The 12,578-nt window shown below is 35.1% G+C and overlaps 1 protein-coding gene across 2 annotated transcripts in view; it reads left to right on the top strand.

Annotated features, from left to right (window-relative positions):
* Positions 1 to 12,578, top strand: part of DYNC2H1 (dynein cytoplasmic 2 heavy chain 1) — a 397,795-nt gene that overhangs the window by 100,282 nt on the left and 284,935 nt on the right. For both annotated transcript variants that reach the window (XM_070803297.1, XM_019975614.2), the window contains exons 43-48: positions 1,016 to 1,262; positions 2,506 to 2,657; positions 3,915 to 4,059; positions 6,455 to 6,557; positions 7,106 to 7,273; positions 12,304 to 12,434. In XM_070803297.1, coding sequence (XP_070659398.1) covers positions 1,016 to 1,262; positions 2,506 to 2,657; positions 3,915 to 4,059; positions 6,455 to 6,557; positions 7,106 to 7,273; positions 12,304 to 12,434 — 946 coding nt within the window. The remainder of the gene's footprint in view (positions 1 to 1,015; positions 1,263 to 2,505; positions 2,658 to 3,914; positions 4,060 to 6,454; positions 6,558 to 7,105; positions 7,274 to 12,303; positions 12,435 to 12,578) is intronic.

The following is a 12,578-nucleotide window of genomic DNA, read 5'->3' as shown; positions in this document are numbered from 1 at the left end:
GATGGAATCAGAGAAATCTGAGAAGATACCGTTAAAAAAAATCTGTGCATAGAATCACAACAAAATGATTAGTACCTGTGAACATTTTTTTGGATGGCATCACTGACTGGATGGATATGAGTAAACTCTGGGAGTTGGTGATGGACAGGGAGGCCTGGCTTGCTGCAGTCCATGGGGTCACAAAGAGTCAGACACGACTGAGTGGTTGAACTCAACTGAACTTAACTGAGCATTTTTTTTTAGAAGTAAGATGATTCTTTTTGGAGCGTTTACTTTAAAGAATTAAAATTTCGCATACTCTAGAGTATATGAAAATCTGTCACAATTTTTTTGTATACTTTTTATGTATACATAAATGGTTTTTATGTATACTTTTTTCAAACTAAACTTACTTTTTGTGAACCTTGATTTTTTTTTTTTTTTGGCTGAGTCTCAAGAATGCCTTAAAATATGAATTTATTTTTTTTTCCACTCTAAAACTTAGAAATCAAGTTTAGTAGCTATGGATAGTTGTAGAAATCATATCTATTGTTACTACTTTTTCCTTAAACAACATTGTAAATAATTTAGAAATGGAAATATTTAGAATTAGAAATCTTGGGGGCTTCCCTGGTGGCTTAGTGGTAAAGAGTCCATCTGCCAGTGCTGAAGACATAGGTTCAATCCCTGGTCCAGGAAGATTCCACATGCTGCAGAGCAGCTAAGCCTGTGTGCCACAACTACTGAACCTGTGCTCTGGGGCTGGGGATCCGCACCTACTGAGCCCCTGCGCCACAGCTGCTGAGTCCGTGCGTCCCAGAGTCTGTGCTCAGCCTCGAGAAGCCCCCACGAAGAGAAGCCTGCAAACCACAGCTAGAGTAGTCTCTGCTTGCTGCAGCTAGAGAAAAGGACGTGCAGCAGAGAAGACTCAGCACAGCCAAAAGTACATATGTACTGAATAACAGAAATTGTATTTTAAATATGAAAAGTATTTCTCTGGTTGCATTTATGAGGTCGAGTGTTTTGTCTTTCATAGGATGCTGCTCAGGTATGCATTTTCCCAACTCCGGTCAACTTACATCGCCACAGTTCACTGTAGCACACAGACGACTTCCCAGCATCTCCTGCAGAAACTGAGCCAGACTTGCATGGTCATCAGTACTAACACTGGCCGAGTGTATAGACCGAAAGACTGTGAGAGACTCGTTCTGTACTTAAAAGACATCAACCTACCCAGGCTGGACAAATGGGGCACCAGTACTTTGATAGCTTTCCTGCAGCAGGTGGGTATTATCACTTGAAGTGTTTTGATATAATTGGAGACAATTTAATTTCACTAACTTTTCTTATAGATAGAAAATCTGCTTCCCTCCTTAGGACCATTGTGGAAATTAAATGGAAATTAAACTCCTGAAGCACCTTATTCCTACCTCAGGGCTACCTACATCTAGAAATTAGTATTACATAGAGACGCTGTTTCAAAAGAATGAAAACAGCCATTACCCCACACTGTTTACCTGCCCTTCATTCCTGAAAACAGAAGCTGAGGATGGTGTTAGAGTTGCACAAATTTTGGCTTCATTCTTCTATGTATGCAGTCTTCCAAAAACAGTTATATTAATATATTTCCTCAGGCATGCCTTAGTCATTGTGGAAGGTTTTTTTTATGTGATTCATATCACATTGGGAATGCTAAATTCTAAATTAGAGCTTGATAATCAGGTTCACATTTTGCTTTTCTATGTAACTGCTGAATATATTAAAACATGTATAGACGTGTGCATGATGTGTACACCCATGGTGGATGCATGTTGATGTATGGCAAAACCAATACAATATTGTAAAGTAAAAAATAATAATAAAAAAATGTAAAAAAAAAAAAAAATAAAATGTAAAAAAAAAAAAAAAAGTATAGACAAAACCCAAACTGTTTTCCTTATATTTTTCCATATTTTTCACTTTTTTTTGGATAATTGCAAGTAGATTTATATTAATAGTATGATCTGGACTTTAATATTTATTTTGAAAAGCATTTTAAAAATGAGCATAGTTCAGCTAACATAAACTGAACAGAGTCTTTTTTAAATTAAAAAAAAATTTTTATTGGCTCATAGTTGATTGACATGCTGTGTTTTGCTATGCGTTAGTGAGTCTGTTATGTGGAACATATTTACTCTTTTCTATATCCTTTGCCCATACAGGCCATTAAAGAATATTGAGAAGACTGTCCTGTGCTAGGCAGTAGATGCTTACTTGTTACCTATTTTGTGTGTATATAGTGGGTATATGTCAATTCCAACCTCTAGTTTATCTTACCGCCTTGCCAGTAACCATAAATTTGTTTTTGACATTGAACACAGAATCCTGAACAGTATTATTTTTAATTGAATAAGAAATTAAAGTATATTTCAGTCAAATTTTTAAGTTAGAGGATGATTTCATTCAGAAACAATTGTTTTATGCAAAATATTTTATGATTATAAAATCTTAAGCATGAAACATTTAAACATATTTATTTTTAAATAGGTACTGACATATCAAGGATTTTATGATGAAAATTTAGAATGGGTTGGTTTAGAAAATATTCAAATTGTGGCTTCTATGTCAGCTGGAGGAAGACTGGGAAGACATCAGCTTACTACCAGATTTACTTCTATTGTTCGTCTTTGTGCTATAGAGTATGTATCATTGTATTAAAATTTTGTTTTTGATGTGGAGAGACATCTTATATATTGCATTTTGTGAAAGTCTTAATGATATTACTTCCAAATGTAGAATATAAAAATAGTCCAACTTAAGCTCTGACATTATTTTTTTCCTACCCTTCCTAAACTGTAAGAAGTAGGTTAGGGTGACGAAGGCTTTAACCAGTGCTTCTTATGTGATAGCAATAAACAGAACTACTTTGCATTGTCTCTAAATGTCAGTGTCAGGACTCTGAATGGTGAGTTTTAGGCTTAACTGTTTTATGGGTTATATAAAGCAAACATACAATCGAATTTTATGAGATAACCTAAAACAGAATTTATATCTGAACAAGGTAGAGTTAGATCATTTAGTGTCCTATAATATTAATCCTGATTTAGTAACTAAACAACAACAACAACAGATATTAATCCTGTTTTACCCATCCATCTCCCTGGTCCGTGATTGTTACATGAACTGCAATTTTATGACATTGTATCCTTGGTTATATTTTGTTTTACAAACCTTTTTTTTTTTTTTTAAATAACTTTACTGAAGTATAACTACATGCCATAACAATTATCCATATATATTCTAGTAACCACAGTACTGTTTTAGGTTTGTTTTTTTTTTGACCACAGCACATGACATGTGGAATCTTATTTCCTGCCCAGGGATTGAACCTGAGCCCCTCTGCAGTCAAAGTATGGAGTCTTAACCACTGGACCACCAGCGAAGTCCTCCAAATCTTTTTTATGCTGTCGTGCTAAACTGCTCCCATCCATTAACATTCTTCTTTTAGAATGTTTCAGCCACCAATTAAGCTGTATTGAAATAGATTTTGGTTTGGGAGGAAAGGTTGATTTTATTTGATGTTTTCTACTTGCGTAGTCCTAAAGTGGATTACTGTTCTTTGTATAGACTATACTTAATTGAAAATGCTTTTTCTTAAGCAAACTTTTCCTCTGGCCCTTTCCAACAATCAGTGGTTTTTTAAACAATTATGTTTTTAAGTAATTTCATTAGAATCCTGTATTAGAATCCTTAGTATTTGACAACAGATAATTAGGGATCTGATTGAGTTGAAGTAAGAATAAGGACCATGAGTTTGGCTTAAGCCCTTGAGTAAACCTTGGAGGTGTCTAGGCCTCACAGTTTGAAAACCACACAGTTTGGAAATCAGTTCTATACCTTAAAATTAAAATAATAATTTAGAATATTTATTTCAACTTGTATGATTTTTTTTTTAGTTACCCAGAAAGAGAGCAATTACAAACAATTTATGGAGCATATTTGGAACCAGTTCTTCATAAAAATCTGAAGAATCATTCTGTTTGGGGTTCTTCTTCAAAAATTTATCTCTTAGCAGGATCTATGGTACAAGTGTATGAACAGGTATATATTCACTTATATTGTAGTTTTCATGTCTATTAGTATCACTTCCAGAGGGCTGCCTTTAATCCTAACCTGTGTTGATGCTCAGGTTTTATTTTCCTGCCATTTATACTTTTCTCCTAGAGAGTAACTCTCGAGGGTAGATGTTTGTGTGTACCTCATTCACTATTACATCTTCTGGCACAGTTTCTAATAGACACCCAACAAATACTGAAAAAACACATCAGTGGGTAAGTGGTTATTCTGCTTTGAGCTTAAATTTAGCATATTTACGATGGAGTTTGTTTTCTTTCTAAAACTAGATCTTTCTCCTGACTTCTTTCAGTTTCTGTCTTCCAGGATTCAAACCTGAGAGTAATTTTTGATGTTTGTTTCTTTCCTTCTGTCTTTGAAGAAATGTTTAAAATACTCTGATAAAGTAAGGATGTAGAAGATATTTATTGAGTACCTCCTCTTTCCAGTGCTGGTCCTAAGGATACAAAGATAACTGTGTCACTGTTCCTTGAGCATGCACACACTAATGAGGGACCTGATCATATACGTAAACTCAATGCAGGACACACAAGAGATGTGAGTTCAGTCCCTGGATTGGGAAGATTCCCTGCAGTGGGAAATGGCAGCCCACACCAGTATTCTTGCCTGTAAAATTGGACAGAGGAGCCTGGCAGGCTACAGTCCATGGGGCCACAAAGAGTCGGACACAACTGAGCGACTGAGCACACAATATGTATATCAGTAGCAGTATGTACTAGTTACAGAGACAGCATGAAAGAGGGAGTGAGTAACTTTGTTGTGTGTGGTAGATTTTTAAGAGGAAATGTGGTCTAAGTTTTGAAAAATGAAGAGAAATTCACAAAGTGACCTAAGATGAAAGAGGGTCTTCCTGGATAAAGGGAATAGCATGTGAAAGTTATGAAAGTGTTTGTGGAAGATGCTCTTAATAGTATTAGAGTAGAAGTGCGTGAATGCTCCATTGCTTCATTTATGTCTGACTCTTTGTGATCCTATGGATTGTAGCCCACCAGGCTCCTCTGTCTGTCAAATTCTCCAGGCAAGAATACTGCAGTGGGTTGCCATACCCTTTTACGGGGGATCTTCCAGACCCAAGAATTGAACCTGTGTCTCTTATAGCTCCTGCATTGGCAGGCAGGTTCTTTACCACTAGCACCACACAGAAAGCCCAGAGTGAGGAAAGAAAAAATTATGTTTTTATAAATTAATTCATATGTTAGGTGATCAAGGCCGGAGCAAGAGAAGTGGCCCCGTCTGTAGGGAGGAGGGCACAGGCTGTACACTTGTTGCTGATATATATGAGTTGTGGCACTTTGATTTGTTCAAAGTTCTGTGACCTCTTGAACATAAGATAGCTCTGTCGGTCCTGCTGTTATAAAGTGGGTCTGTCTTAAACCCATGAGCACCTTGGAATTATAGCTCCCATTTTATACTTAGGTTGGCTTTCCTTTGGCATCTGGTGCCATCACTTCATGGCAAATAGATGGGGAAACAATGGAAACAGTGACAGACTTTATTTTCTTGGGCTCCAAGATCACTGCCTGTGGTGACTGTAGCCATGAAATTAGAAGACGCTTGCTGCTTGGAAGAAAAACTATGAAAAACATAGACAGCGTATTAAAAGGCAGAGACATTACTTTGCCGAAAAAGGTCCATATAGTCAAAGCTGTGGTTTTTCCAGTAGTCATGTATGGATGTGAGAATTGGTCTATAAAGAAAGCTGAGCACTGAAGAATTGATGCTTTTGAACTGTGGTGTTGGAGAAGACTCTATAGAGTCCCTTGGATTGCAAGGAGATCCAACCAGTCCATCCTAAAGGAAATCAGTCCTGAATATTCATTGGAAAGGACTGATGCTGAAGCTGAAACTCCAATACTTTGGCCACCTGATGCGAAGAACTGACTCATTGGGAAAGACCCTGATGCTGGGAAAGATTGAAGGCAGGAGGAGAAGGGGACGATGATGGTTGATGGCATCATTGACTCAATGGGCATGTGTTTGAGTTAGCTCTGGAAGTTGGTGATGGACTGGGAAGCCTGGTGTTCTGCAGTCCGTGGCGTCACAAAGAGATGGACACGACTGAGTGACTGAACTGAACTGGCTTTCCTTGAATTCCTTTCTTTAGGAGGACTTTTTAACTTTTTATTTTGTTTTCTTGCATGGACAACCTTTTATCATCTTATTAAAGTTTATGAACAATCTATCTTAGATAATGTTTTTTAGGTGCATAAAATACAAGATAACTAAGGAAATCAGTAATGTTGATACACGGTTCCACTCACTGGTAGAAACTGACATTCCTGTAAATTTAAAGTGACTGAAAAATTTACATCATGATTATAAATTTAAAAGAATAGGACAAATCACTTGCCTTTTTTTTCAGGTGCGGGCCAAATTTACAGTTGATGATTATAGTCATTATTTCTTTACTCCTTGCATCCTTACCCAGTGGGTTCTTGGCTTATTCAGATATGATTTAGAAGGAGGTAAGTTTTGCTTTTATGATTTCAAATCACTTATCTTTCTTTAGAATGTCATAGTGTGTCTCTCTGTGTGTATTTATGCTGTGTATTATATTTGTAATAGATAAATGAGTATTGTAATGATAATATTTTAAAAATTATAATTGAAATAATGTTGATATTAAATTTAAACATGATATGAAAATTGTGATATTTTAGTACACGTCCTTTTCTAAACTATGATTGTCACTATTAAAACTTGATTTGAGAAAAAATGTAATCATTATTCTTTACAGCCAAAGCAAGTTTAATATGCTTTTAGGGATTGATATTTTTATTAAACTACTAGAGATAATAGTGTTTAACATATCCTTTAAATAATAAAAAAAATTTACCTGCTTATTCATAAAATGAATTTTAACTCTTTCCCCCTTTTTTTTTCTATTTATCTGATGCCAAAATTATGGTATGTAGATTCTCATTCTCTAATTCTTTCTAACATTATGTTGAAATAGCCCATTTTTAAATCATTTGAATTTTACTATAAGTAAAGAAAATTTTGTCTCTTTTAGGATCCTCAAACCATCCTCTAGATTATGTATTAGAAATTGTAGCATATGAAGCACGGCGCTTATTCCGTGACAAAATTGTTGGTGCAAAGGAACTTCATTTATTTGACAGCATTTTAACATCAGTGTTTCAAGGAGATTGGGGCTCAGATGTACTAGATAATATGGCAGGTAATATAGTTACGGAGTTTTTGTAAATATATAAATGTTATGAGAACTTTCAAATTATTTTTCTTTCTAATAGTATGATTTCATATGTCTAAACAAATCAAAACTTTGGATAATTTAGGTATTATTGAATCACTTTACTGTGGAGTAAAAATTAATACAACATTGTAGATCAACTATGCTTCAGTAAAATAAAATGAAAAGCCCTAAAACCTTGGATAATTTTAATGTTTTAACCTAAGAAGTTGCTTTGTCTTTTTTACTAGATTGCAGTAGTTATTTTCCAAACAAAATAATGATGGTAATTTTTTTCTTGGAAACAGTTGTTCAGACTGCAAGTGTTTTATATTTGCAATTCAAAATTGTATTTCCTGAAGGACTTTTACTAATAAAAATAACCATATATGTGTGATACTTAAAAGGTCATAGTGAAGATCTGTATTTAATAATAATGAACTTTCATTTGAGAATAATGGCAATTCTCATTCCTGTCTCTACTGTTAGTGTCATTAGCACAGAACATGCACCTCATTAGCAGCTTTACCCATTGTTATGAAAAACAAAGCATAGCACCAAGGAGCTATGTTACGTTTGCAACTGTTCCTGCTTAATGACCAATTTGTATTATGAAAATGCTGTGGGAGTGATGCATGTAATAGGAAAAGCAGCATGGTGAAAGGACTTTGACAGAAGACTGTCATTTGAATCTATTCCGTAATACAACTGCTTTTAAGCTATAAAATGAGTTTCTGTTGTATTAGAGTGTAAAGCTAGGCTTCAAAAATATTACATGTAGTACATTATATTGTATCTTTCTGCATTTGTTATTGGTTCCAGGATCATAATGACATAAGTGAGGGGGAGTCTTAAAGAAGAAAGGTATGTTAAGATTGATAGAAGGAATTTTCTAGGTGTTGCTTGAGTTTTAGAATCAGGAAATAAGACAGTATGAAATGCTAAGAGAAGCCTGATTATAGTTCAAAGTTGACTTGATTTTGAGTGAGGTTTTATGTTATTGTGTACTGTAGCTTTCATGGCTTAGCATGGAGAACTTTGTTCTCAAATACTACCACTTTTCTCAATCAAAAAACTGAGTTAATAATGTCTCTTCCTGCGAAGAAAATGATATATCCTTTGGACATTAGATAGTATTAGTGTGTTTTTCTCTACAGTTTGTATCTTTTAGGGTCTCATGTAGGACTCAATACATAATGTCTTTTCTCAGTATTTTACTTTTAAATAAAGGATTGTATTTTTTTAAAAAACAGACTTGATATCTGTTAGATCTTGGCAAATAGGATTTTCACATAGTAGAATATTAGTTTATTAAGAACATTTTAATTTTAGATACTTAAACTAGATACATTCTGAATATATTTGGGATAAATGCTGGAATTTAGGGGTATGGCAGATTAGAGACTAATTCCTTTTTTGAGGAAGTTACTTTGAAATTTTTTAAAATAATTTTTATTTTGAGATAATTGTAGATTCACATACAGTTATAAGAACTAAGAGAGAGAGAGAGAGAGAGAGAGAGAGAGAGAGAGAGAGAGAGAGAGCGTGAACTTTGTACTTGTTCCCCCCCAGCAGTAGCATCTGACAGAACTATAGTACAAGGTCACAACCAGGGTATTGACACTGGTACAGTGAAAATGGACCAACTCCTCTCCCCTCCTCTGGAAACGACCATCTTTTCAGTGTTTAATTTTGCCATTTCAAGTATCTTACTTTTCATTCGGGATAATTCTCTGGAGATATATGCAGATTCTCAAGTGTTTCAGTGGTTTATTCCTTTTTATTGCTGAGTAGGTATTTTGAAATGCTACCATTTCTTTCACTGTTTACTTGTTGAAGGGCATCTGAATTGTTTTTGGTGTTTGGCTCTTAGGAGGAAAGCTGCTATAGCCATTTATGTACAGGTTTTCTGTGGACTTTTTTGTTTCTCTGAGATAAATGTTCAGGAATGCAGTTGCAGTGTTGAATGGTACTTGTATGCTTAATTAACAAATAACAAAACTGCCACACTGTTTTCTAGAGTAGCTGTATTTCATTTTATATTCCCATCAGCAATATCTGAGTGATCCAATTCCTCCACATCCTTGCCAGCATTGGGTGGCATCACTATTTTTTACTTTGGCCGTTCTGATAAGTGTATATTGATGTGTCGTGGTGGTTTAGTTTTGTGTCTTGAAAATGAAGTCGTTCAATGAGGTTGAGCTTTGAGTGTCTTCTGCATGTCCTCTTCAGTGAAATGTCTCTGTGTCTTTTGCCCACATTCTAATTGGGTTTTTTAAATATTGAGTTTTTAGAGTTCATTATGTATTTTAGATACTATTCTTTTATCAAATATGTGATTAGCAAATATATTCTCCCACTCTGTAGCTTGTATTTTCATCTTCTTAATAGAGTCTTTTATAGATAAAAAGGTTTTAACTTGATGAAGCTCAAGTTATTAATTTTTCAAAGGTTTTTTTTGGTGTCAAGCTTAAGAACTAGGTGTAGTCCTAGATTTTGAAGATTTTCCCCTACCGTTTTCCCCTAAAGAGTTTATAGTTTTGTATTTTAAATCAGTGATCCAGTTGAGTGAATTTCTCTGTAAGATGCGAGACTTGGGTCAGAGTTCCTTTCTTTGCCTGTTGTTGTCCACTTGTTGTAGCACTGTTTGTTAAGTAGTTACCTTTCTGCCTTGAATTGCTTTTGCACATTTTTCAAAAATTAGTTGTGTAAGAAATGAATCCCCAGTCCAGGTTCAATGCAGGATATAGGATGCTTGGGGCTGGTGCACTGGGATGACCCAGAGGGATGGTACGGGGAGGGAGGAGGGAGGGGGGTTCAGGATGAGGAACATGTGTACACCCGTGGCGGATTCATGTTGATGTATGGCAAACCAATATAATATTGTAAAGTAATTAGCCTCCAATTAAAATAAATGAATTTAAGTAAAAAAATAAAAGCAGAGCTGATAAAAAAAAAATTAGTTGTTTAAGTCTGTTCCTGGGTTCTCAATTCTGTTCCTTGATGTATGTCAGTCTTTCTGCCAATAACATAGTTTTGATTGCTGTAGCTTAGTGTCTTAAAATTCAGTTGACTGTTTCCTTATTTATTCTTCCTTTCTCAGAATCATTCTAGGTATTTCAGTTCCCTTGCCTTTGCATATAAATTTTAGAATAGTCTTGTCTGTATATACAGTGTTGCGGATTGTGTAGGAATTGTATTAGTTCTGTATATCGGTTTCAGGAAAAACTGACCTCTTTATTATGTTGATTTTTCTAATCCATGGATATAACATATTGATTCATTTATTTACTCTTTGCTTTCTTTCGTTAGTGTTGTATGATTTTCAGCATATGTCCTATAACATATTTGTTAGATTAACACCTAAGATTTTAATTTTTTTTGAGCAGATTGCAGAAAACCAAGTTGTATCTTGAACTTCCCTTGTAGCTCAGTCAATAAAGAATCTGCCTGCAATTCAGGAGACCCAGGTTTGATACCTGGGTCAGGAAGATCCCCTGGAGAAGGAAATGGCAACCCACTCCAGTATTCCTGCCTGGAGAATCTGATGGACAGAAGAGCCTGGCAGGCCACAGTCCATGGGGTCACAAGAGTTGGACATGACTTGGTGATTAAGCTGTATACAAGCTGTATCTTAAAGAATGACTATATTAAGTGAAGAAGAGAGGAAGGGCATTCTAGACAAAGGAAAAAGAATATGCAAAGAATCAAAGGTTTGAGAAAACTGGAGTATGTAGTACAGAGAAAGATAAGAGATTCAAGCAGTCAGTGAAGCCAAATTGTAGCCAAATTACCTTGATTAGGAAAATGTTTTAAGGCAGTGGGAAGCTATATGTGATATTGGAGTGCAGTGGCACTGGCAGATTTTGTTTTGTGTTTGTTACTCTAGTAGCAGTGAGGATACATTTGATGGGGCAGAGGCTTGTAGCAGGAATATGAGTTAGGAGCATGTTCTTATAGTTGAGAAATGATGAGATATGAAGATAATGAGTTGTTTCTTACATGTGTTTGAATGTTTTTCAAGTGTCTTTTGGGAGTCTATATAAAGTTTATCCTTTCTATGAGGGGAGAAATTAGGTTTGTCTTATTCATTACTTATTTCTAACAAAGTACAGTGTTTAAATACAGGTCTGTGATAGATATGTGTTTAATGAATGAATGCGCGAGTTATATGTATGTTAAGCAATTGGAAATACGGGACTAGACTAGAGCTGGGAGACCTGCCTATAGATCATGAATCAGATTTTGGTATATATTTAGATAGTTGATAGTTTAATATACAGAATAAGATTAAATAATTCCAAGGGAAAGCATAACAGACTGACTTCGGGTCCCAATGAAACTAAAACATATGAGTGATAAGTGGACAGCTGAAAAGAAGAGTGGTAGTGACTTGAGCCCAGTACAGATTCAAGGAAAACAGCTCCTTTAAGGAGATGCACACAAGTCATGTTAGGATAATGACTATAAGATTTGGATTTGGCACTTACGGCAGTATTGTTGTTCCCAAATACGAGTTTAGGTAGTGGTTTTGCTAAGTAGAAAATGTGAGAAATGTGATGGAGAAAGAAAGAAGAATGTGAGTCTAGGGAAGGGAGGGCTGTTGCTGAATGCGCTGTATGACAAGAAGACTGATGGAACAGTCTCCCAGAGGAATTGGGAGTGGGAAGTTTCACTAGAATGGTGAACAGATTTTCCTTATATGGTAATAGGAACACTGCTATAGATAAATTTAAGAAAAGTTGTCATGTTTTTATTTTCTAATTACAATTTGATTAATTTTTCTTTTATTTTAAAAGATAGGGCTCTTGATATTATTTATAAATCTGTGTTCCTTTTCAAGAATAATTTTGAGATTGTTTTATTTATTTGCCATTTCAAAGTAATTAATCTTTGCCTTTTTGGGGATGTTCTTATTTGGACTAATACAGTTAAAAATGGTTTAGTGTGAAATATATTTACTGTTACTCCCATTAGAAATAACACATATGAAGAAAAAATATCTTTCATGTCTACAGATAATTTCTATGTTACGTGGGGAGCCCAGCATACTTCAGGAACAAGGTCAGTCCCGGGACAACCTTTGCCTCCCCATGGAAAACCACTTGGAAAACTAAATTCTTCAGATCTTAAGGATGTTATTAAAAAGGTAAGATATGAATCATGAATTTGAATTGGGATTTGATTATGATTAAAGCCGTTTTCAAAATATTTGTTGCAAGCTTTCTGAGGGCATGAAGTGAAAGATCTTAGAATAGGAGAAACTGGTTTGTGTCTTACAGAAGACAGCCCA

This window comes from Bos indicus, chromosome 15, assembly GCF_029378745.1.
Source record: "Bos indicus isolate NIAB-ARS_2022 breed Sahiwal x Tharparkar chromosome 15, NIAB-ARS_B.indTharparkar_mat_pri_1.0, whole genome shotgun sequence".
Taxonomy (NCBI): Eukaryota; Metazoa; Chordata; class Mammalia; order Artiodactyla; family Bovidae; genus Bos; species Bos indicus.
The sequence above is the reverse complement of the archived record's forward strand: the minus strand, read 5'-3'. Positions and strand labels throughout refer to the sequence as shown.